The 22399-nt window shown below is 38.5% G+C and overlaps 2 protein-coding genes across 3 annotated transcripts in view; one reads left to right on the forward strand and one right to left on the reverse strand.

Moving 5' to 3' along the window:
* Positions 1–22399, reverse strand: part of CDC20B (cell division cycle 20B) — a 48476-nt gene that overhangs the window by 19579 nt on the left and 6498 nt on the right. The window contains exons 3-5 of the mRNA XM_063087594.1: positions 7111–7339; positions 4087–4217; positions 916–1009 (exon numbers count right to left, since the gene is read on the reverse strand). Coding sequence (XP_062943664.1) covers positions 916–1009; positions 4087–4217; positions 7111–7339 — 454 coding nt within the window. The remainder of the gene's footprint in view (positions 1–915; positions 1010–4086; positions 4218–7110; positions 7340–22399) is intronic.
* GPX8 (glutathione peroxidase 8 (putative)) lies at positions 17939–21838 on the forward strand. 2 transcript variants are annotated; one of them, XM_063087416.1, is made up of 3 exons: positions 17939–18142; positions 18749–19010; positions 21274–21838. In XM_063087416.1, exons 1-3 carry the CDS (start codon positions 17939–17941, stop codon positions 21435–21437), a joined length of 630 nt encoding a protein of 209 aa, XP_062943486.1. In that variant the 3' UTR covers positions 21438–21838. The 2 variants fall into 2 exon arrangements, with proteins under 2 accessions (XP_062943486.1, XP_062943487.1); XM_063087417.1 differs by lacking the exon at positions 18749–19010 and having other exon boundaries at positions 21274–21436.

The following is a 22399-nucleotide window of genomic DNA, read 5'->3' on the forward strand; positions in this document are numbered from 1 at the left end:
AAAATTAAAGCTAAGATAGCCAAAATGAAAAATTTAATAGCAAGGCTGGTGGGCAGAGTTGAAATAATCACCCAAAATGTAGAGAAAAAAACAAATGAGATGAAAAATAGAAGAGAAAAAATAAGAAAACTGGAGAATCAATTTAACACAATAGTTTCAGAAAGAAAGAAAAAAGAAGCAACGGTGAAGGAAGCTTTTCAAGAACTATGGAACATGGGTCTCCAAGATTGAAAAGCTCCACCAAAGGGCTTCTCATTTACAATGTGTTTTAAAAAAAAAAAAATGCCAAGAGAGCAGTCTGGTCAGCAGGCTCTGGGAGGGAGGTCACCAAGGAAAAGAACAAATTGGAGTGAGAGAGGGTGTGGGAAATGTTAATTGATGGCTGTGGAACAAAACACTGGAGCATTTACAGGAAGTATTCATGGTTCCGTAGATATCTAGTAAATGAAAACATAAGGCAACTTTTAATTCTTGGAAGAACAGAGTTATACTTAAAAGGAAGCATAATTATAGTACACTACTAGGCTTGGTAGGGAATAATAGTTGTATAGTAATAAAATGTAAACATTGATTACATTATATTTCACTTATAATTTTACTTTTTAAAAGCATCTCAAGAAACTAAGAAACTGAAAGAAGCAGGAGAACTAAGTTCTTGTCTACTATGCTAGAAAGTTATGATAAAGCCTAAAATTGCAAGAAATAGTAGTTTTCCAAGATTATTTAGAAAATACATGTAAATACCAGGGGGAATAGCTGGAAGAGCTAAGGGTGGTTGCCTTGAAAATTGCATAAATATAAAAAATAAATATAATAAATATAAAAAATAATCTATTTTAAGAAAAGGATGAAATGAAGGAGGCAGGGAGAGAGGTGGGAGGAAACAAGGACGAATGGAAAGTCTTTGCCCCATACCTTTCCAAACACACTGGGATTGCTCACAGAGCTGCATTTTCCCATTAACCTGCTGAACCATCTTCTGGGTTGAAAATAGCTGGTTTAGGCATTTCTGAAAACAAATCCACATAAAGAGAATACTTCTTTAGAAACATAATATGTACATCTCAGCTGTGATGCATGATACAGTTAAAACTGATGATTCACTAGGAAATTGAAAGATGCCACATTGCCAAAGCCAACACCACAATAATTGCTATTGTTTATTAACTAACCACTGTGTAATGAACAGCGCTGAACATTTTATGTATACTATTTCTGATCTCCTCAAAAACTCCATAGAGCAGGCATTACTCAGCTACAATAAAATCCTTTTTTATTCTTCTTGTCTAAAAATCCATTTAGCCTATAAACCAACCATAGGCCAGTGATATCAACAAAGCCTGCAAAAACTGAAACGTCATGATATTTCATGTCTCTGAAAGTAAAAGAGCTCCCAAAATAATAAAATTGAGCATTAGTAGGACAACTTTTTGCAAGAAAGATTTCGTTTAAGGAGAGCCTCTCAGCACTCCACCCAGAGATGTTCTCTCAGTTTGTCGCTGAGATTTTCTCTGCGGCTGTTTTTCTCATCTGTAATACATCCTTTTCATCTTAAAGGTCCTTTTCCATTGACATCTTTACCCATTAGAAATGGAAACATCAGGTTACAGAGCTCTTAAGCAACTTGCCTAAATGTCTATGAGCACAAAAATCTGATGGCTACCTCTTTGGGCATGTGTTTAACATCTCTGACAGTCCTACAACCAACTTTGATCAGAAACAGCCAAGAAAATTAGTAATGAGTGGAAAGAAAAGTACTTATTGACATTTTCTAAAAACATAGTGATACAAAGTTAAAACAGAGAAGATTCTTTTTTGCTCCTTCACAACAATATATTTAATCGTATGTGTATAACAATCACCGGATACCATAGTTCAGACAGAAGTCTGTCTGACAGGCATCATTTTGACATTTTGGTTTTCTTCTTGCTTGGGTGTTATGTCACATAATAGGCATTGCCAGTCAGTGAATCATGTTCTTTAGGTATTCAAGGTACAACAGTTTAACTACAACGAAGGATTTACCAATCTCAGCACTACTGGTATTTAGGGGCAGAAAACTCATTTTTGTAGGGGCTGTTCTGTGCATCACAGGAGGTTAGCAGCTCCTTAGCCTTTATCCACTAGATGCCCTCCCCCTGGGTATGACAATCAAAAATGTCTTCCAATATTGTCAAATACCCCCTGAGAAGCAAAATCACCCTCAGCTGAGAACCACTGGAATGGCCTGCTGCTCAGTAGCTCAATACAACGCTTCACAGAGTCACTTCTTCAGAATCCCATAGTTAGCACAAAGCTGACCAAGGCATTGTCCAGCACATGCTTCTGCTCTATGTACCAGGGGTGCTCTTTCCCAGATGGCATCTACTTATTACTTTAATTAGCATCTTAGCATAGAGCTCATTAAATATGAATTCTTTTTTTTTTTTTTTTTTTTTTTTTGTCTTTTTGTGACCGGTAAGGGGATCGCAACCCTTGGCTTGGTGTCGCCCGCACCGCACTAAGCCAGTGAGCGCACCGGTCAGTCCTATATAGGATCCAAACCCGCGGCGGGAGCGCCATTGCACTCCCAAGCGCTGCACTCTCCTGAGTGTGCCACGGGGCCAGCCCTTGAATTCTGAGAGTCACCACAGCTATGCAGGCCCGTGCTGTGGAAACACCCTCCAGATGATCAGTGAGGGCCACAGGAAGACCACACATTTACTGTAAAGGTGAAAAACTTTGCTTTGGGGCCGAGCCCGTGGCGCACTTGGTAGAGTGCTGCGCTGGCAGCGCGGCGACGCTCCCGCCGCGGGTTCGGATGCTATATAGGACTGACCGGTGCACTCACTGGCTGAGTGCTGGTCACGAAAAAAAAAAAAAAAAAAAAACTTTGCTTTGTATTTTCACCACTCTTGATGCTATTTGACTTCTAACTAGTCATGACAACAAATGCTCTACATAAAGTAATGAAACAGTTTCCATTATCCCCTGTCCAGGTTCTTCAGTGATGCTGGGGTATCACTTCTAGCTGGTATGACAACTTCTATAAGAGGTATCTTGCCAACACCATGGTCACCCCATAGACAGAGTGACCAACTCTGATGCCACCAGTTACCAGACAGGATAAGGGGAAGGAAAACGGAAGTGCTGAGGGGCAGGGCAGTAAAAACTCCAATCAGTAGCAGAGGGTAGAAAGGACAGAGGTGTTAATAACCTGGCCCAGGCAAGAGGCCAGCAGTGCCCCCTAATTGTCTCAGTAGAATTCCCTGGCCATCTCCCACTCCCCAAACTCATATACAACAATGAAGCACCCAACAAAAGTCCTGCTCTAAAACATTTGTTTCCAGTTGCCTATGAGTTCCAATAATTAAAATTTATATTCACAACATTTTTTTGTTCCTCTAGCAAAAATATATGTGCCAAACACAGAAAGAGTCACACACTAAATGAGTAATTTTGCCTAAATTGAGAATTAATGACTTTTCTAGTTCAAAGCTTTTGAAATGAAACATTGATTTATTCAAACGTTCTTCACTGGGTCTGATACACCTGAAACATGCTACTGATATTTAATGTGCCCAAAAGATGCATGGTGGACCCCTAAGATCTTAAAACTATAAATAAGAAATATCTAAAAGAAGTAAATGCACTTAATCAAGAAACAAAAACAACAAAGACTTAAGGGAAATATTTAAAAGATTATCTTAAAGAGAATGAATTTAACTTATCCTGAGAGACCCCAGGGAGCAGACCACATCATCACATAGCTGGAAATGGCTGCAGCAAAAGTTCTTTTGGCTGAGAGAAAACAAACCACAGTAGGAATAATTTTATTATGTTTTTAATCCTTACCTCCTTATGCTTATTCTCATTTTCACATTTTTGATTGGTCCTAACTAAACGCTTTCTTGCATATTTTTTCAGATATTTTATTTGTTTTACAAAGTGCCTCTATTCAGGTTCTTCACTCACTCATTTGTTCTCTCTGGAATCCATCGTTTTCTCATTCATCTGTAAGAGCAGCTAAGCTCTTTCCTCACAGTTCGGACTAAGTTGTCTGAGCTTCTCAAGATATGGGATCTTCTGTTTTCTCTCTTCACCTACCTGGCCTTTTGAGGCAACATCTTCCTGCCAGCCTCTGTCCAGTGCATGAGGTGCCTTGCAGAAATGGAGAGCAGCGTTGTTTGTTTCGGAACTTCCTTTCATGGGGGTCTTCAGTGGTTCTCCGTAGGACCCTACAAGAAAGACACTTGGCTTTAAATTGGGTTTTTAAAACAAGATAATCACTTTGATTGGAGGTCTGGCCATGGCGCCTTTCACATGTGAAGAACGTGAAGGCCCAGACACTCCTCTCCCCAAAATCCAGGGGCGGGTGGGGGAGTGAGGGGCCAGGGCCTATCCACAGCCCTGAGTTCATAAGTGAACACTCAATGAGAAACCGGCCTCTAGACTGGGGAGGAAAAGCCAAAAGTAAAGACCTGACTCTAACTGCAGCAGCAGCAGTGGGAATGCTTTATCTCTGCATGGAAAGCACAGATTTGCACATTTGAAGAATGAATAGAAGCAGTTCAATAGTTTAAAATGATGATGCAAAGAGCACCTGGTTTATCTGGGCTGTGATCTAAAAAGAAAACCAGGAAATCACTATGGGATGCTTGCTTTGCCAATCATTGACATTTACTACATGATCATGAGCAAATTGCTTTGCCCTTCTAATTGCAGAAAGATGTTATACAGGTAGTTTGAGAGGGCATCAGAGAAATACTTTCTAAGTTAAAATAATAAAAGAGTCAATATTACTTATACCAGTATTACTCATATCTATTCTCTTCTGAAGATTGAGAAAGCCCCTTGCCAGACTTTAAACTGCATTGGAAACTTGTCAAGTCATCCTCTAAAACTAAATAGCTGCCATATCACTTATTCATTAGAGGGGCCAAGGGACCATTGGAAAATCATGGCCCTTTGCCATGTGACACTCCCTTCTTCATTTGGGCAACAATGGGCTTGATAAACTGTCACTAATGTTCCTAGAGCCTGGCACCTCAGGTCCTGGGATATTCAAAATCTGAGATATAAGTTACACTAAGGGGGAAGGAGGGATGAAAATGTGAAATGTTCCTCAAAGTTTCTGGATCTTGCTCTGCACACTTGCTTCCTTGTGCTATTTGTAGAAGAGTAATGAGGAGGAGAAGCCAGCTCTCAGAGCTTCAAATGAAAAAGAAAAAGCTGCAACTGGATGCTTGCACTGACTATCCCCCAGTTACAGACAAGAGGGCAGATCCACCAGCATGAGGAAGCAGGGACCGCTCAGGTTTTGTCCATAGAGTGTGACTGCAAATGAACCTCTCTGTAAATGTCCCTATTGGGATGGGAGGATCTCAAGTATTTCTCTTCCAAAACAAAAAGAAAGAAACTCCACCAGCAAAACACTGAGAAACCAATGTATCTAATTAATGCCCAGTGTTAACTTAAGAAGAAAAGAAAATGGACCTTCTTGTAAAATCCTTTTGACTAATAAAATGTCTCTCAAAATTCTGAACTTCTCACACAACACCTTTAAATAAATAAATAAATTTAGAGCCGAGAAAGGAAAAAGAGCCTCTAATTTTTGCTAGAAATGTCTCTAAAACAATCAACATGAAAACTTCTCCTCAATCACAATGGGATACAAAAGACTTCTTTCAGAAGATAGTCATAACAGTGACCTTTCTTACAATCCTGTGTCAGCTACTGCTTGAGTCACCCACTTTCAGGATTGACACCTGTCATTACATGGGAATTCCACTAGTTTTAAAAGATTTGGGCTCTCTTTCAATCTGCAGAACTGCAATGACTCATTGTGTCTAATGTCATTGAGAAAAGTTGGCACCACTGTTAAAGTTTGTCTTAACTAAATAAACATGCTGATAGTCAAAGAATTATGTTGCCTGGGATCTTAAAAGGAAAGAACAGGAATTAAATCACAAGATGAAAAGTGATGAGTTTTGTTTCTGAAGGATGGGAATTTTGAAAACTTGACCCAAAGGAGAATTACATATTTCAGAAAGAGCTTGTGTTTCAGGGCTCCGACAGTTTGATCATGGATGCTGCCCATCACATCCAGGCTTTGGTACCCATTCCCCATCTCTGCCCCAGGGCAGGCATCAGACTCTCTCACTCTCATATCTCTCTCTCTCTCTCTCTCTCTCTCTCTCTCTCTCTCTCTCTCTCTCTCTCTCTCTCTTCCCCCCTCCCTCTTTCTTGCTTCCTTCCTTTTACTTCTCTTCCTCTCATCCTCTCCTGCTTTCATCTTTTTGTTCTATTTCACACCTGATTATTCCATTACTAATAAATATTCTTTCTCACTGCTATAGACCAGGAACCTTACCAGTATCATTAAAATTCTGTACTTTGCAAAACAAAAGCAACTATAGATTTGTGTGTATATACATACACATATTTATACATACAGTCTTTGCCAAAGTAATCATCTGCCAATGCAAGTAGTAGAAATGTATTTAAAACGCAACATATCTTAAACTAAATTTGACCTGAGGATGCCTCTGTACTTTGAGTCCCTACATATTGAACTGCAACTTAACTTGGGAGGCAAACTAACCCAAAGCCTAACTTAGGAGTATACTTTTGTAACAAATAGCTGAGTCTTAGCCAATCACAGCAGCCAGGCTTCAGTCAGTTGCAGGTGGCCAACTGATCAGAGCATGTTTAAATAAGACAAACACCCAGCTGTAACCAACTAAGCTGTTTCTGTACCTCACTTCCATTTCTGTCCATAAATGCTGCCCACCCATGTTGCAGACCAGAGCTCTTTGAATCTTTTCTGGTTCTGAGGGCTGCCTGATTCGCAAATCTTCTTTGCTCAATTAAGCTCTTAAATTTCATTTGTCTAAAGTTTTTCTTCTAACACATACTTTCTGTTGTTTTTGTTTCATTCCCCCCACCTCCTGCCCACCCCACCCCTGCCACACACACACTGAGCTTGGAAATTTCTTATTCAAAGGGAGAAAAAGAGAAAAAAGTTGACTAAATGTGACACTTGACAGTTCTACAAGACAAAAATTCTCTCAGGAATACAAACCCTTTTTAACATTTCAAAACTGGGCTGGGGCATTTCTGTCACCTCACCTAGAGTCAAGGTCTCTTTCTCAGGTGTTATCTTCAGCACTGATCCAGAAAATTCTCGGAGGTGACTGGGCGAACACTCTTCCCCAAAGGAACAGGCTTCAAAATCATTGGTTTGACTTTGCCGCCATCTTGTGGTGATTGGACTACTGGCAAAGGGAACCTCAGCTGACAGCCTCTTCACGAAGTTGCTCTTAAAGTTAGAATATGTAGTATTAACTGCATCAAATACCTGTTTAACAACAAAAAGAGCAGTAACTTATAGTGGCCCTAATGATGCAAAAGTAAAAATTCCTTAAAAGACAATCAAAATGACTCATGTAGTACAACAAAAATAAAATATATATGCTAGGGTACTTGAAAAAGTTTGTAGAAAAATAGAATTAAAAGATAATGTGAGTCTTGCCACGAACTTTTTGAACTACTCTTGTATCTGAGATTTTTAATATTTTGATCTGAGTGTTATTTATATGTACCCACACACACCAACACACCATTACATACTTAGAGCCTCTGCTCAAGTGTCTGTAGACATACCAAAGTATAGTAGTTTAGGGAGTGACTATATAATTATATTTATTATATTATCATAGTTATTGCCATTATATACCAATGTAAAATATGATGTATGAGATAACACTATGTACAGAACATACCAAATGTTTGTATAAATTCATAAAATTTTAAATCTGAAAATAAGCAGCAGTTTTCTAGTTCCACTCATTCATGTCACAGATAGGGAAACTGAGGCTTAGAGAGGGTAAATGATCTGCTCGACATCTGTCCATCCCCTCTGAGAAACACCAAGAGTTTGGTATTTACAGATTCTATAGTGGTGAACCATGCCGTGTAGCTATGTAAGGTTAGAATGCAAGTGACAAACTGGAAATGAATTATTTTTTAACAAAATGAAAGAAAGTGAGGTTAACATCCTTGTCTAAAGAGCTCTTACAGAAACTTATACAAGTTTACAAACCCAATATAAAACTGGCATAGGACATAGAAGGCAACTCACAAAAGAGATATATAAGTGCTAAAAAAAAATGCAACCTCACTAGTAATCAAAGAAATGCAACTTTAAAGTAATGAGATGTTAGCAATGATTTTTGTTAAAGACAATCCCCAATGTTGAAGGTGCTAGAAACTAACAGTGGCATGCACTGCTGGTGTGTAATCAAACTTTGCAAGAGGGAATGTAAAAGGACGCAGCTGCTGTGGAAGACAGTTTGGCAGAACTTCAAAAAGTTAAACACAAAATTATCATATGACCCAGCAATTCCACTCATAACTATATGTACTCAAACTCAAATACAAGTAAGTGCATGTTCATAATAGCACAATTCACAATAGCCAGAAAATGGAAACAGTCTAAATGCCCATCAACAAACGAATGGACAAATTGTGGTATGTGTATACACACATAGACACACATACATATGTGCAAAGAAATTTTGCTCAGGTAAAATGATGAATGAAGTGCTAGTACATGTTACAATGTAGATAAATCTTGAAAGATTATGTTGTGAAAGAAGCCAGACACAAAAGGTCACATATTGTATGATTCAATTATATAAAATATCCAGAATAGGTAAATTGATAGAGACTGAACACAGATTGATGGTTGTCAGGGGTTGGGGGAAGCAGGAAATGGGCAGCAACCATTTAAAGTGGTTAATTTCATGTTATGTGAATTTCACCTCAATGAAAAACTCTTTTTTAAATGGCAAGATAAGATAGTATTCAATAAAACATGAAAATGCTCATTTAATACATTGCCAGGTAGAACACGGAGACTATAAAACAGCATTCCAATATGGTCCATTTCCTGTATATAAACGAAAGACAGGACGGACATATGCTAGCAGGAGGAGGTGGGAACTACTGGTCTGGTTTGCTTTTCCACTGTGCATGTGAGGGCGCCAGTGGCCCACCGTGCCCGCAGCCTCTCCGGCTGGTGAGTGCTGTTTTCCTCGCTGCTGCTGTTTTTCTCCACAAACTGACCAAAGAGACAGCTTCCCAGAAATCAAAGTCAGGAGCCTGAGGCCACAGCTGTTGTCAACAGTGTTGCTTTAGGTCAATTTCTTGGCTTTTTAGTTGTTCAGCCCTTATTCTTGGATTCTAAGCAGGAAGAGGAAGCTGAAAAGAGGGAACGCTAGAGCCCTGAAAATGTGAATCAGGCACCTCAAACCCAAAAGCCTAGACTAGGGGGCGCGAGGGAAGATGACCAGTGAGGCAGGCCCAGAATGAAAAGCATGGACCATTCAGACTTTCCTTTTCCCACTTCTTGGTTTCTCTTCTCTAAGGAAATCCACAGTAGCAGCTCAGGGGCTATGGAGACCCAGATCCAGAGATGCGGGGATTCTGTCCAACTGGAATGCTCACATTTCAGCCCTAGCAAGAACTACGGTCAGAGAGGCACATTGTCCCATTTTATAAAATAAGTTAGATATTTAGACTTTTTATTTCAATTTATTTTCAAGTTTTCAGCTGATTCTAATTTTTTAGAACACCGTGGGACTAAGCAGAGCACGTCTGTGGGCCACATTTGGGCCATGGGCTGCGTGTGCACCTCTGTAATATTAGCGAAGGAGCCCTTACCCTTGCAACGAGCCAGGAAAGGGAGGAGCCACCCTACATTAAAAAACAAAATAATCCTGAGTTTAAAAGACAAATAAATGTGATGATATGTCAGCTAAGAAAAATGATCAAGAAATTTCACACTGGCAATCTCGCACTGCCATGCCAGGTCTGTCCATCCTAAATACTTCCCACCTGGGATGCTCTTTCACAATTCTCTGCCAGGGCACCTCCTAGCCCACCTTCACAGCTGGGTTCAACCATCAACTCCTTCAGGAAGGTGTCTCTGACATTCCCTCCCTCCCTATTCCAAACTGGGTCAGGCAATCTGTGATAGGCTAAATAATGGTCTCCAAAGATATCCAGATCCTAATACCTGAAACCTGTAAGTGTTACCTTACATGCCGAAGGGGCTTTGCAGATATGATAAGTTAAGGATTAACTTAAATTGAGATGGGGAGACTATCCTGAATTATCTAGATGAGCCCTAAATGCAATCATATGCATCCTTAGATGAGGAAGACAGAGCAAAATTTGACTACACACAGAAGAGAAGAAGGCAACGGGATCACAGATACTGGAGTGATATGGCCACAAGCCAAGAAATGCTGGCAGTCACCAGAAACTGAAAGAGACAAGGCATGGATTCTCCTCCAGAGGCTCTGGAGGAAGCAAGGCCTTGCTGACACTTGGCTTCTGCCCAGTGAAACTGCCTTTAGACCTCTGACCTCCATAACTGTAAGAAAATAAATGTGGGCTTTAAACCACCAAGTCTGTGGTTGTTACAGCAGCCATAAGGAACTAATACTCAGTCCTCCTTGCACCTCCACAACTTACTGTGTGTGTCTCCAATAGAGCACTACCACTTTGTATTAATAATAACCACATTTATCCAGCACTTATTATGGGCCGAGCACTGGAATATATGAATTAGATGAATTATTTATTTAAATTTCATCACAACCATATGAGGAAATACCCCGTTCTACAGAGTTGGAAAATGAAGTTTAATGGGATTAAGTAACTTGAGCAAGGATATAGAGCTAATAAGTAGTGGATCCAGGATTCAGGCCACTGTATACAGTTGTACAGATCATTGTCCATACGAGTGGCATCCTCTGGAATACACAGTGCACAACCTTCACAACCAACCAGAGCAACCCTGCCAAGGTTTGAACTCTGACCAATTGACTAGTCCTGTACTTTAAGCACCTCTGATCATATTGCACTTTCCTGATTATTTTAATTTCTCTCTTACTATATTATACACTCCTTAAGACCAGGGACTTTGTCTTTTATCTTACTATCCTCAGGGCACAGCATATATATTGGCATCTAGGAACTCCATAATGAACAAATGAAAGAACCTCTTCTCCTATTAGCAATTAGTGCTAAAAAGGCACAAGGAATTTAAGAAAGAAGCCAGAGACACAAAAATAAACTGTTTTCTTTCTTTCTTCTCCATTAAGAACAATTTTCAAACTGGATAGGGTAAAACAAACATTTCTACAGAAATTGGAGAGTGAGATAAATGAAGCGCTAAGAGTGCATCTGGGATTTTAAATAAGTTCAAGTCTCTAAGGCCAGATGAATAAAACACCAAAGTGGTAACAACACTTCCAGAACTGATACTTGTTAGTGATCTATGAAAAAAACAACAAATGAGACAAATGCTCCACCCCTTCCACACCCCCTTGCCCAAGCACAAGTGTTTTCCAAAGGAAGAACAGGCAACTAGAAATTAGTTTCCTGCCACGCTAGCCTGAATGAATCCCTCCGTGATGTGCTGTAGGGTTTTGTCTCTGGCTGTATGCTATTTAACTTGTTATCAGTGCCTTGAATGTAGATTTACTTATCAAAATTGTTGATTGTTCTAAGTTCATAAGATAGTGAAAATATTAAAAGACAGAAATAGAATTCAGAATAAAGTCTGGGACAAGGACCAAAATCAGCAAAATTAAATTCAGTGAGGATGAATGAAAAATCTTCCCATTTAGATTTTTTGCCAGCCATGAGACTGGCAGTGTTAGACAACCATCACCAAAATATGAGTCAACAGTATGATGAAATTACTTTTTTTAAAAAAATCAGTTAAATTTTTAGTCCCTTGAAGGGAAAAATAGTGTCTAAAATAGGAGCAAGCGAAACCCCATTGTCTCTGCACCAGTCAGAACTCATCTTTAGAACTGTGTCCAGTCCCAGAACTGTTCTTTAAGAAGGGAGATGGACGAGCCAACATTCAAAAACCTGAGTTTATTTGGAAGAAAGAGACCACAATGACAGGGGTAAACACAGTAACTAACAGAGCAATACCCAACACATGTGAGGCTCCTCCTCACGTGGAGAGAGGGAACTAGAGATGCTTAGTCTAGAGGAAAGAAGACCCCAGAGGAACTGTCTTCAAACATTTGATAAATATTTTCTTATGAAAGAAAGAAAAACTTACATTATATTGCTGCCTATGACAAAACCAGTAAATGGGAGGAGGAAAATTTTTATTCATTCCAAAGAACTTTCAAAGAGTTAGATCACCATTTCCCACACACTCTGATTATAAGTGCAATCTCAGTCAGTCCCTCCACTAGGGAACAATGGTTCGTAGTGGTACAGATAAACATTTTTTTAATAGTCACGTATTTTAATGCACATTTTTAAATGTTTTAAGATTTTCAGTGTTGATATAAAGTTTTCCCCTATAAAAATTAGAGAAAAATAAATGAATATATTTAAATACACATTTGTTAGTATGAGTATTAAAATGTTAAGTAAGTAACAAATGGTTTGCAGCTATGGCAAGAGTCACAGAGGTGGTACACAAATGACTACAGTCTAGGAAACACTGCTGTAGATTGTGCTATTTCATCTGCAATGCTTTTAAACTTTTGTTTCAGGATCTATCGCCTGCTGAGGAAATGCCTGTCGCATAGTTTTAAATGACTCAAGTATTTATTAATAGAAAGGAAGAGGAAGATAAGAAAAATAAGACAAAGAAGGGAAGAAGGATAAATGACTGGACACTCCAAGCACATCGGTTAGGCTTGTTTACTCTTAGAGTTCACATCATATTGACACTAAATCGGAAGGAATTCAGAGCACCAGAGCCAAGAAATAAATAGAAAGGAACCTAGAAAGGTTAAAAATAAGGTCAGGAAGTAACAACATGAAACAACTGAGAAAATAGAAACAAATATATCTAGTGATAAATAATCTGACACACAAATATTTGGTGGGTGGGAAAAACCTGGACATTCCAGGAAAGACATGCTGGTGATGCCAGTCTTGCTAGAACCTTGTGGCTAAGTCAGAAGTGACAAAGTGGGCCCTGTTAGCTCTCAGCAGATCCCCCAATCCCCCTTCTTTAGCCTCTGAATGTCTCCTGCCACCCACCCCACCACCACCAGCTCGACACAGGAGCAATCTGCCACAAGACATTTCAAACTCAGGGTCTCAATACTATTCCAAATTAGTCATGAAGACCAAAATGTTCATCGTCTCATAATTGATCCTCCAATGCCTTAGCGTCCCAGTGAGCAACAGAACCCAAGCGAAAGCTGTCAAGATTGTTTTCAGGTAGGTGTCATCCTTCATTCTCCATTGCCAACACCTGCCACTGAGGGCTGCAGAGCATCCACAATCCTTCCCTTTCTTCTTTCACATTGACCAAGGCTGGCTTCGCGATGACTCTGTCACCTCTCATCTTGACTTGTTGCTCAGCAGACTTCCTGTGACCCTTCCAGATAACTTCAGTACACATGGACCAGCTTTTCTGTTGGTCTCACTCCCTCTCCTCTTCAGATCTTTACGGTGATTTCCTATAAAACTAAATGTCTCTTGATGAGTAAAACCCCTCACCAGAGGACTACAGCAGACACACCCACCACGCTTTCTTCTAAGTTAAATGTATTTTACCTGTTACAGAGAAATTGCTTAATATGGTTGAAATAATTTGGGTTATGAAGTTGAAAGTCCTAAACACTTCTCTTGGTTGTTCCATTCACTAGTTCTGTGAACTTGGCTGAGTTTTTCATTTCTTCCTATTTCACAGAATTATAGTGAAGAAAATAATATATGTACTAAAGGAGATCACATGCCATATAAAGCTCTCTGAAAACATAAGCCATTTATTTAGCACTCAGTTATCTGTTGCCTTATCATTCTTCTGTGCTTTGTGTGTGTTCTCTTGTTTCCAAAATTGATTTTAATTTTGTGTGAGGTGGCTCCTCCCTTGGACTTTACGTGTGTCCTCCATGGTGCCTGAGTTGGTTGATTACCTGAGTCAATTGCTTCATCCCATTCTCGACCCAGTAGCTTCCCCCAGACTTGGCCTCCAACTCCTTTATCTTTTCCCTTCCTTTAGGAAGCCTTCCTTCATCTTCTGAAAGGTGCTGGTGGCTTTTCTAGCATACTACCCCTGTGCGGAGAAATCTGCAATTTTCATATATTTATAGTCTGAGAATAGTCTTCATAGAGATAGAACATGGATGAAATGACGACAAACCCACAGAAGGCTGAGATGATGACATCAAAATGTACACAGAGAAAGACTCTGCCAAGTGAATAAAGAAGAAGCATACAAGGGCCAAACTCCGTCTGTGTTCACCCAACACTGTCCAGAGTGGCAGTTCTCCAAACTGCAGTCTTGAGTGTTTGATCAATGAGCCTGTATGGAAATGTATATATCATGCTTTCACTGTTTAAAACTCATAAGCCCTGGAAATATTAAATTAACAAACTGGCTCTGATTTCATCCTTGACAAAAGCCGTACACTTAAGCTTTCAAAGTTCAAAGTAATGTTCATACATGGCGAATTTTCTCGTCTAACCAACCTGAACATCGGGCCTGCGTAATTGTTTCCTGGTTGTAAAAACTGGCATGCTGGCTTATATAGCAATCATTTGCAAGTTTGTGCAGCATAATTTTAGCCTTCTCAAATCCATTCAGCTCTGAATCACTTGATGAGAGTTTCTTTTTTTTTTTTTTTTTTGGCAGCCGGCCAGGGCAAGGATCTAACCCTGGACCTTCCTATTATCAGCACAACGCTCTAAACCAACTGAGTTAACCAGCCAGCCCAGTGGGAGTTTCCCTACTTACAAAACAACGGACTAGAAACTATCATAATGATTTTATTGAAATAAGATCACCCTATGGAGCCCTGCCTGAGGGGTGGTCAGTCAACATCCCTCCCAGAGGCAACCATTCTGTCTCCCTCCCTCAAAGCACTGTTATAATGGGATGGGTTTACATGGTTCAAATTATAGCGGGCAGGGTTGGCCATTAGCTCAGTTGGTTAGAGCACAGTGTTGTAAAACCAAGGTCAAGGGTTCAGATCCCTGTACTGGTCAGTGGCAAAAAAAAATTTTTTTTAATTATGGCAGGTGTTCTATGAATTAACATCTAAAATGCAAGTTCTTGAGCCATTTGCTTGGACAGCCTGAGGAATTAATTAAAATATCTAGAGTTTTCACAAAGACATGAAAAGCATTCACCATGGATGACAGACACTTGTTGCTCTGAAAACAAAAAAGATCAAGATCTAAAGGTTCTCATAATTAAATGTGCACATGAGTCATGAAGGGATCTTGTAAAAATGCAGATTCCGATTCAGGAAGTCTGGGGTGGGGCTGAGCTGCTGCATTTCCAAGTGCCAAGTGATGGCAATTTGGCAGGCCCCAGTATCCCACTTGGAGAGCAAGGCCAGAGAGCTTAAGAAACAGTAGTGATAGTGTGTAATATAACTACTACTAATACAGGTAATCTAACACTACTGTAATATAACATAAAAGCATTATTATAGTGTGGTATAACTACCAGTACAGTGTAATCTAACACTATTGAGTGATAGTAATATAAAGACAGGGAAAACCCTGCCAGAAAACATCAAAGTAAAATTACCACAGTTAAGAAGTGACACACACACATTTTGTGTACATGTTTGTTCTTTACTAGAAATTATGCTTAAAGGGGAATATTTTCTGCACAATCCTTTTTTTTCTGTTGCAACCATCCTTATCAGGCCACAAGAGTAGGAGCAGAGTGGTTTCTCTTAACTGGTTTTATGTACCTAATCTGTGGACCTTGCTCAACCCTCCGCAAACACACACAGCACAGAGGCAGACACCAGAAGAGCAGGCAGCCTCCCGAGTACAGCTTCTAAAGCTCCAACAGTCTGACAGTGGGGAGAAGAGCACTCCCACAAGCTTCCCAGCTCAACCATGCACTTTCTGGAAACACATCATGACACCAACTGTTAGGCCCAATGGAACAAAACACCTTAATTCAGAACTTGCTCTGTGTCTTAAACAGGGCAGGTGACTAAAGCAACCACGGGTTTTAGGATATGCAGCACTCAAGTGCCTCCCTGTACCTACCCCTATAATTCATGACCTTTAGCAACAGTAAAGTTCAGCCTCTGATAGCAGGCAACAGCTGGAGGAAAAAATATAGAAAATGAATTGAGTAGGCATTTCTCAAAGGGAATCTTGTATATCTTTACAAGTGGCCAACAGACACATGAAAAAATGCTCAACATTACTCAGCATTAGGGAAATGCAAATTAAAACCACATTGAGGTATCATCTCACTCCAGTTGGACCAGCTATCAACAAAAAGACAGAGAATAACAAATACTGGTGAGGATGCAGAGAAAGGGAAACCCTCTAACACTGTTGGTGGGACTGTAAATTAGTGCAGCCATTATGGTAAACAGTACGGAGCTTCCTCAAACAACTACAGATAGAACTGCCATACGACCCAGCAATCCTGCTGCTGGGTATATACCCAAAGGAATGGAAATCATAATGTCAAAGGGATACCTGCAGTCTCATGTTTATTGCAGCTCTATTTACAATAGCCAAGAGTTGGAATCAATCTAAATGCCCATCATCGGATGAGTGGATAAGCAAAATATTTATACAATGGTATACTACTCTGCCATAAAAAAGAATGAAATACTGCCATTTGCAGCAACATGGATGAACTTAGAGAAAATAATATTAAGTGAAATAAGACAGGCACAGAAAGAGAAATATCATATGTCCTCACTTTTATGTGGGAGCTAATAAAAAAAATAATAAATGAAAAAAGAAAACAGATACAATAATCACAATAATATGTTAAACTTTTTAAGAGAAGAGAACAGAACCAAGGTTTCCAGGAGGGGGAAAGGGGGTGGGGGAAGGGCGAAAGGGAGGAATTGGTAAAGGGCCACGAAAATCGATTATATTGTGTAATGATACATATACTAATTATCCTGATTTGAATATCAAAAAAAGAAAATGAAGCAATCAGATAATGTGTCCAATTAGAAGTAGGTTTGGCGTTTTTTGTTTGTTTTTGGCTTTTTGATAGTTACCTTACTTAACTGTTAAATTGCTGCTTTATTATGGAGTTCAGTATTTTTCCATCTATAGGTTGCAGCCCACTGGTGAATCATGAAATAATTTTCATGGGCCAGAACCAGGCTGTTTTAAAAATGCAATAGACAGGGTTACATCACATTTCAAAGGAGAAGTATTGTTTCATGAAATTTAGGGGGGGGTGTGCGTGTGTGTGTGTACTCAGTTATCTAAAGTATATTTCTTACTGGGGGTCATGACCAAAAGTTTGAAAAACACTGGACTATATTTTACTTTATGAAAGAGGAAGGTTTTTTAATGCCTTCATTGTTTTTAATCTATTTATTTTTACTGTGTTCACCTGGCATTTGATTGGCTTAGCTAGATGAGCTCAGAGAAAATAGCCTTTTCTGATATTTCACTATTCTCTCCGCTATAAATTCCTTGAACTCATTCATACGGTGTGTTTAATCCATACGTATAATATTAAGTTCCTTCAGGTCATACACCATATTAATAGATCACATTTAATTTACACTCTAAATTCTTCCTGGGTATTATACCCAATCCTCTACATCCAACCACTTAATAAATGCACAAGATGCTTAGCATGGTAGTGTGCACCTAATAGCTTTCAAGTTACAAGAGCACCATCTTCTGGTGAAATATTTTCTTCATCCAGAGGGTGTTAAAGAGCTACCAAGAAAGTCCTGATTTTTCCAGCAAGAATTGCAGTTACATTACGAATGCATTTAAATTCTAGAGCTCCTTATTTCATTCAGGAGTTTCGCTCCATTCTTCTCTGAGAGGGGTCATCCTAGCCTGTCCTTCCTGGTTTTCCGTTAAACCAAGCCGGTTTCAAGTTTCAGCTCCTCCTTGAATTCCAGCCTGCTGAGACGTCCCTCCAGAATCATCCAAAATGGAGCCTCTTACAGCTTATCCATTAAAATGTTCGGGGCCTAAAGCAAAAGTGTTTGCAGTTTTGCTATCTATGGCTCTATGCACAGTAATGCTATTTCTTCTACAACTAAAATTCCTAAAACCTAAAATCAACAGCTTTTACAACTTTGAAGTGAAAGATGCAAATGGAAGAACGGTTTCTCTGGAAAAGTATAAAGGCAAAGTAAGTTGCATCCTCCGATTTTTATTTATATTATTTTTCCGTGTCTCTGCTTATTCTTTTAATAGAATCAATTTTTTGCTGTTACATGATCATGAGTTAGAATTTAGTCTTCAAAGTAATGTTACTAGTATATATCACCTTATATAAATAACATCACTTTAGTTATCAGAGATTTGATAGTTTACGTACTTCCAATTGATAAACTCTGATTATCTCATTTGTTTCCTTAAAATGCTTTAATTTTTGTGCTGAATTAATACCTTAAGTTGTTTAGAAAATGCTTATAGTTAGTAATGTGAATATGGTGACATTTATTAATAAAAATGTTAATTCTAGAATCTAACATTTAAAAGCACTCTAGAATGATCATATTATTATCTTTTATTTAAAAATAAGCTTTTGTGAGTACCTAATACTTTTTTTTAATGGCAGTAATATTTCAGGGTCTTAACTCATGTATCCGGTTTGGGTATTTCTAAAAATATGAAGCGACCATAGATCTGAGGTTATATTCCCCCAAAACGGCTTAGGATTTTAACTACTTGCGGGATTTTTTTTTAATCTTTTGCTTCACTTTCCGGTTGGATTTTTTTCTTTTTCCGGGAGGTTGCACTAGTTGTAAACGTGGCTAGTGACTGCCAGCTCACAGACAGAAATTACTTAGCACTGAAGGAACTGCACAAAGAGTTCGGACCATTCCACTTCAGCGTCTTGGCTTTTCCGTGCAATCAGTTTGGAGAATCAGAGCCCCGCCTGAGCAAGGAAGTAGAATCCTTTGCAAGAAAAAACTACGGAGTAACATTCCCCATCTTCCACAAGATTAAGATTCTAGGACCTGAAGCAGAGCCTGCATTTAGATTTCTTGTTGGTAAATATCTGCCTTGCCTCGCCAGTATAATGTTTTTAATTGCTTTTCATTTTTAAACAAATATACCAGGACGGTACTTTACTATTTCATTTGAAATGTTTTATTGGGAAAGTTTCATAAAACCATCAAAGAGCCAGAAACTCATCCTTTGTAACTTCCTAGAAGTTATGCTTCCCTGAAATCTTTGTTTTAACTTCTTAGATGGCAAAAGAATTCTGCTCCAATGTATTTTATTCCTAACGACCATCTTCCTGAAGAATTTACTTAAAGTGTGGCCATGGCGATTTTCACAAAATACCTCAGTTCTCCTCTCATTCCGGGAAATGTCCCTCCCCATTATTAAAGCTGCACATCTCTCATGAATATTGCTGATCATTATTGGTTAAACATATCTTTGTGGCTAATTTTATGTTGCTTTTCTTATCTGAGACATGATCCTCAAAGATGAATAATCTCAGTTGGCCAGGTTTTTGCTAAAATGCAAAACAATATAACTTGACTTTTTCAAAGGGCAGTAGTAGTGTTAAGCTATTTTTATAATAAAGCTAGCTACAGAAATCTGTTTAAAGACTTTCCAAGGTCAGTTAACATCCAAGTTGTCGGTATAGTGACAGCCTAAGCTTTGGTCTCAGACTATTTGGGTTCAAACCCCTGCTCTGTGCTTTTGCTGTGCATCTTCAGGCACATGACTTAACTTCTCTTTGCCTGTTTCTTTGTTTGCAAAATGAGGTTATCAATAAGTATAACTCCTAAGATTGTTTGGAAGATTAAGTGTGTTAAAAGTAAAAGTGAAGTGGGCCGGCCTGTGGCTCACTCGGGAGAGTGCGGTGCTGAGAACACCAAGGCCCCGGGTTCGGATCCCATATACGGATGGCCAGTTCGCTCACTGGCTGAGCGTGGTGCTCACAACACCAAGTCAAGGGTTAAGATCCCCTTACCGGTCATCTTTTAAAAAAAAAAAAAAAAAAGTAAAAGTGAAGTATTCTCACACTGCTTACTCTGTGCCTGACACTATTCTACAAGACATTCAGCTAACGTTGTCTCATCTAACTTATTCTAATGACATCTTCAGTCCTATTTTCACTACAGATAATTTGAGTTTTGATAAAATTATATCTCACTCAGGCAATCAGGCTTCCAATCCAACAAACGAGATGTTGATGCTAACATTTCGTGTGTGAAATCAGAATCTTCTAAAAACATTATATTTAATTTCTAGGGAAAGTTGATACACCTAACACTGTAAGTAGCAACCAAAGTCTTTATTCCTTTTATATCTGGGATACACTGCGGAAAGAAAAGCCAGAGCACATGCCCTTGAACTAATCATTTCTCAATCATAGCAGCCAAATACTGGGGGCAATAGCTTTTAGGTTATTCTCCTTTATCACTAAAAAAGCTTCTGAAACCCCACTTACCCTGTGTAATCAAAAAGGTAACAGTGATTTAAGTTTCACTGAACTTAAATGGGGAGAGTGATAGAGACCAGAGGTTAAGAGCACAAGGCCGGGTATCAGTCCTGGCCGTGCCTCTCACTAGCCATATGACCTTGAACCTAGGCCTCCATATTTCTCATCTGCAAAGTGGGAATAATAATAATACCCACCTCACATGGTTGCCTTAAAGAGTAAATGAGGAGATCTATTTAAAGCACTAAGCATACATTACAAAGCACTTAATAAATTTTAGTTATAATTATAATATATTTCTCATGTTATGATCATAAATTCTGGATGATTTAAATGGAAAAATATCCACATTTCTTGTATAAATTAAGATTTATCAAAAGTACAACATAATTCTCAAAATAAGCTTATTTAGAATTCCTAACCATTTTCAGCTATGTAACATGTAACGATATTTAGAACATTGATATATTTAATATGAAAAGTAATCCACACATTCCCATTGTCAAAGACCTTTAGAATATTATTTTATCTTTAAAAATGTTAAGAAACTGAAAATTTTGAGCTGGTGACAAGGTAAATTTTTTGTTATTTATATCAACAATCTGAAATAAACAACTTTGTTTCATTTTGTGATTCTTGATTAGTAGAGTCATCAGGGAAGTCATCGAGTATATTGAAATCTGGTTACTTAGCTCTTCAGTTTTACTCTGGCTGTTTTGGTTTGTTTTACTTTGTTTTGCTTTTTATATTATGACAATCCTGATTCTAAAGTCACTTATGCAGATACCAATAGAAATGAAAATCTTGACAAAGAATAAAATTATGCTCATAAAAATATGTTCTGGATATTTTAGATTCTGCAAAGAAAGAACCAAGGTGGAATTTTTGGAAGTATCTTGTCAACCCTGAGGGTCAAGTTGTGAAGTTCTGGAGGCCAGAGGAGCCCATTGAAGTCATCAGGCCTGACATAGCAGCTCTGGTTAGACAAATGATCATAAAAAAGAAAGAGGATTTATGAAAATGGCATTGAGCCATTCTAATGCAATAGTCAAAACAGAGAAATGTCTCCATGAGGGTTTGGTCTCATTTTAAACACTCTGACAATTAAATGCGGCACTGAAGGATGATTTCTTTCTTCAGGTTATCTTGCTAGTCAGTGGTTAGAGATGTTACTCAAAGCAAAAATAAAGAGTAACCATTGAATCAAAATGAAATATATTAAGTACTTCATCTGACACATACTAAAAAATTCAGAATACAGTCACCACTGTGCTATAATATTCTATTGTTCCACTTGACATTTTCTAGGATTGTACTTGATGGAAAGGCCAACACACTAGACCACTGTTTGGATTCAAGAATACTCTGTGGGACTGAAATTTTTGGAGTAACCAACTGTAAATGGCTATGTTGATATAATAAAACACAAAATAAATGTTGAAAAATGTAAAATATATATACATAGATTCAAATCTTTATATATGTTTGTTTCACGTACAGGATTTTGTTTGTTTTTATGTACAGGTTCTTAGTGTTTTTTACTATACCTGGTCAAATAGTCATTTATAAATGACACTACCATAACATTTGAAAAAGACTTTATTATTTTCAATATTTCTCTCCCTATTATTTTCTAGAGGCAACTTGAATTCCATAAATAGAATATTAACAGTAGAGTCAGTCTTTATCCCAAGTGTAGGAAAAAGGCCATGCATATATGATCATTTAGCTTGGTTTCTTATCGGTTGATTTTGGTTGCTAATGTATTCAGACAAGATTAGCCATCTGGAAAGCATTCAGTGCTGCACCATTCTGATAGCTAAAGTAGTAAAAATCAACTCCAAACACTCAAAATGCTAATTTTAAAAAGGAGGTGATTGCAATCATACAAGTCCTAAAATGTAGATCAGCAATCACTGCACTTTTTGGTAGGATCAAAATATACCTTTTCTCTCAAAGTCATAACCTTTCTGTTTTGCC

Source organism: Cynocephalus volans, chromosome 2 (assembly GCF_027409185.1).
Source record: "Cynocephalus volans isolate mCynVol1 chromosome 2, mCynVol1.pri, whole genome shotgun sequence".
NCBI classification, from domain to species: Eukaryota; Metazoa; Chordata; class Mammalia; order Dermoptera; family Cynocephalidae; genus Cynocephalus; species Cynocephalus volans.

Bases quoted from the DNA above. Each gene is read 5' to 3' on its own strand.
- GPX8 (XM_063087416.1), top strand. From the start codon at position 17,939: ATGGAGCCTCTTACAGCTTATCCATTAAAATGTTCGGGGCCTAAAGCA. The intron at 18,143-18,748 runs GTAAGTTGCATC...TTTTTCCGGGAG, and splicing joins TGGAAAAGTATAAAGGCAAA to GTTGCACTAGTTGTAAACGT. The intron at 19,011-21,273 runs GTAAATATCTGC...TGGATATTTTAG, and splicing joins TGCATTTAGATTTCTTGTTG to ATTCTGCAAAGAAAGAACCA.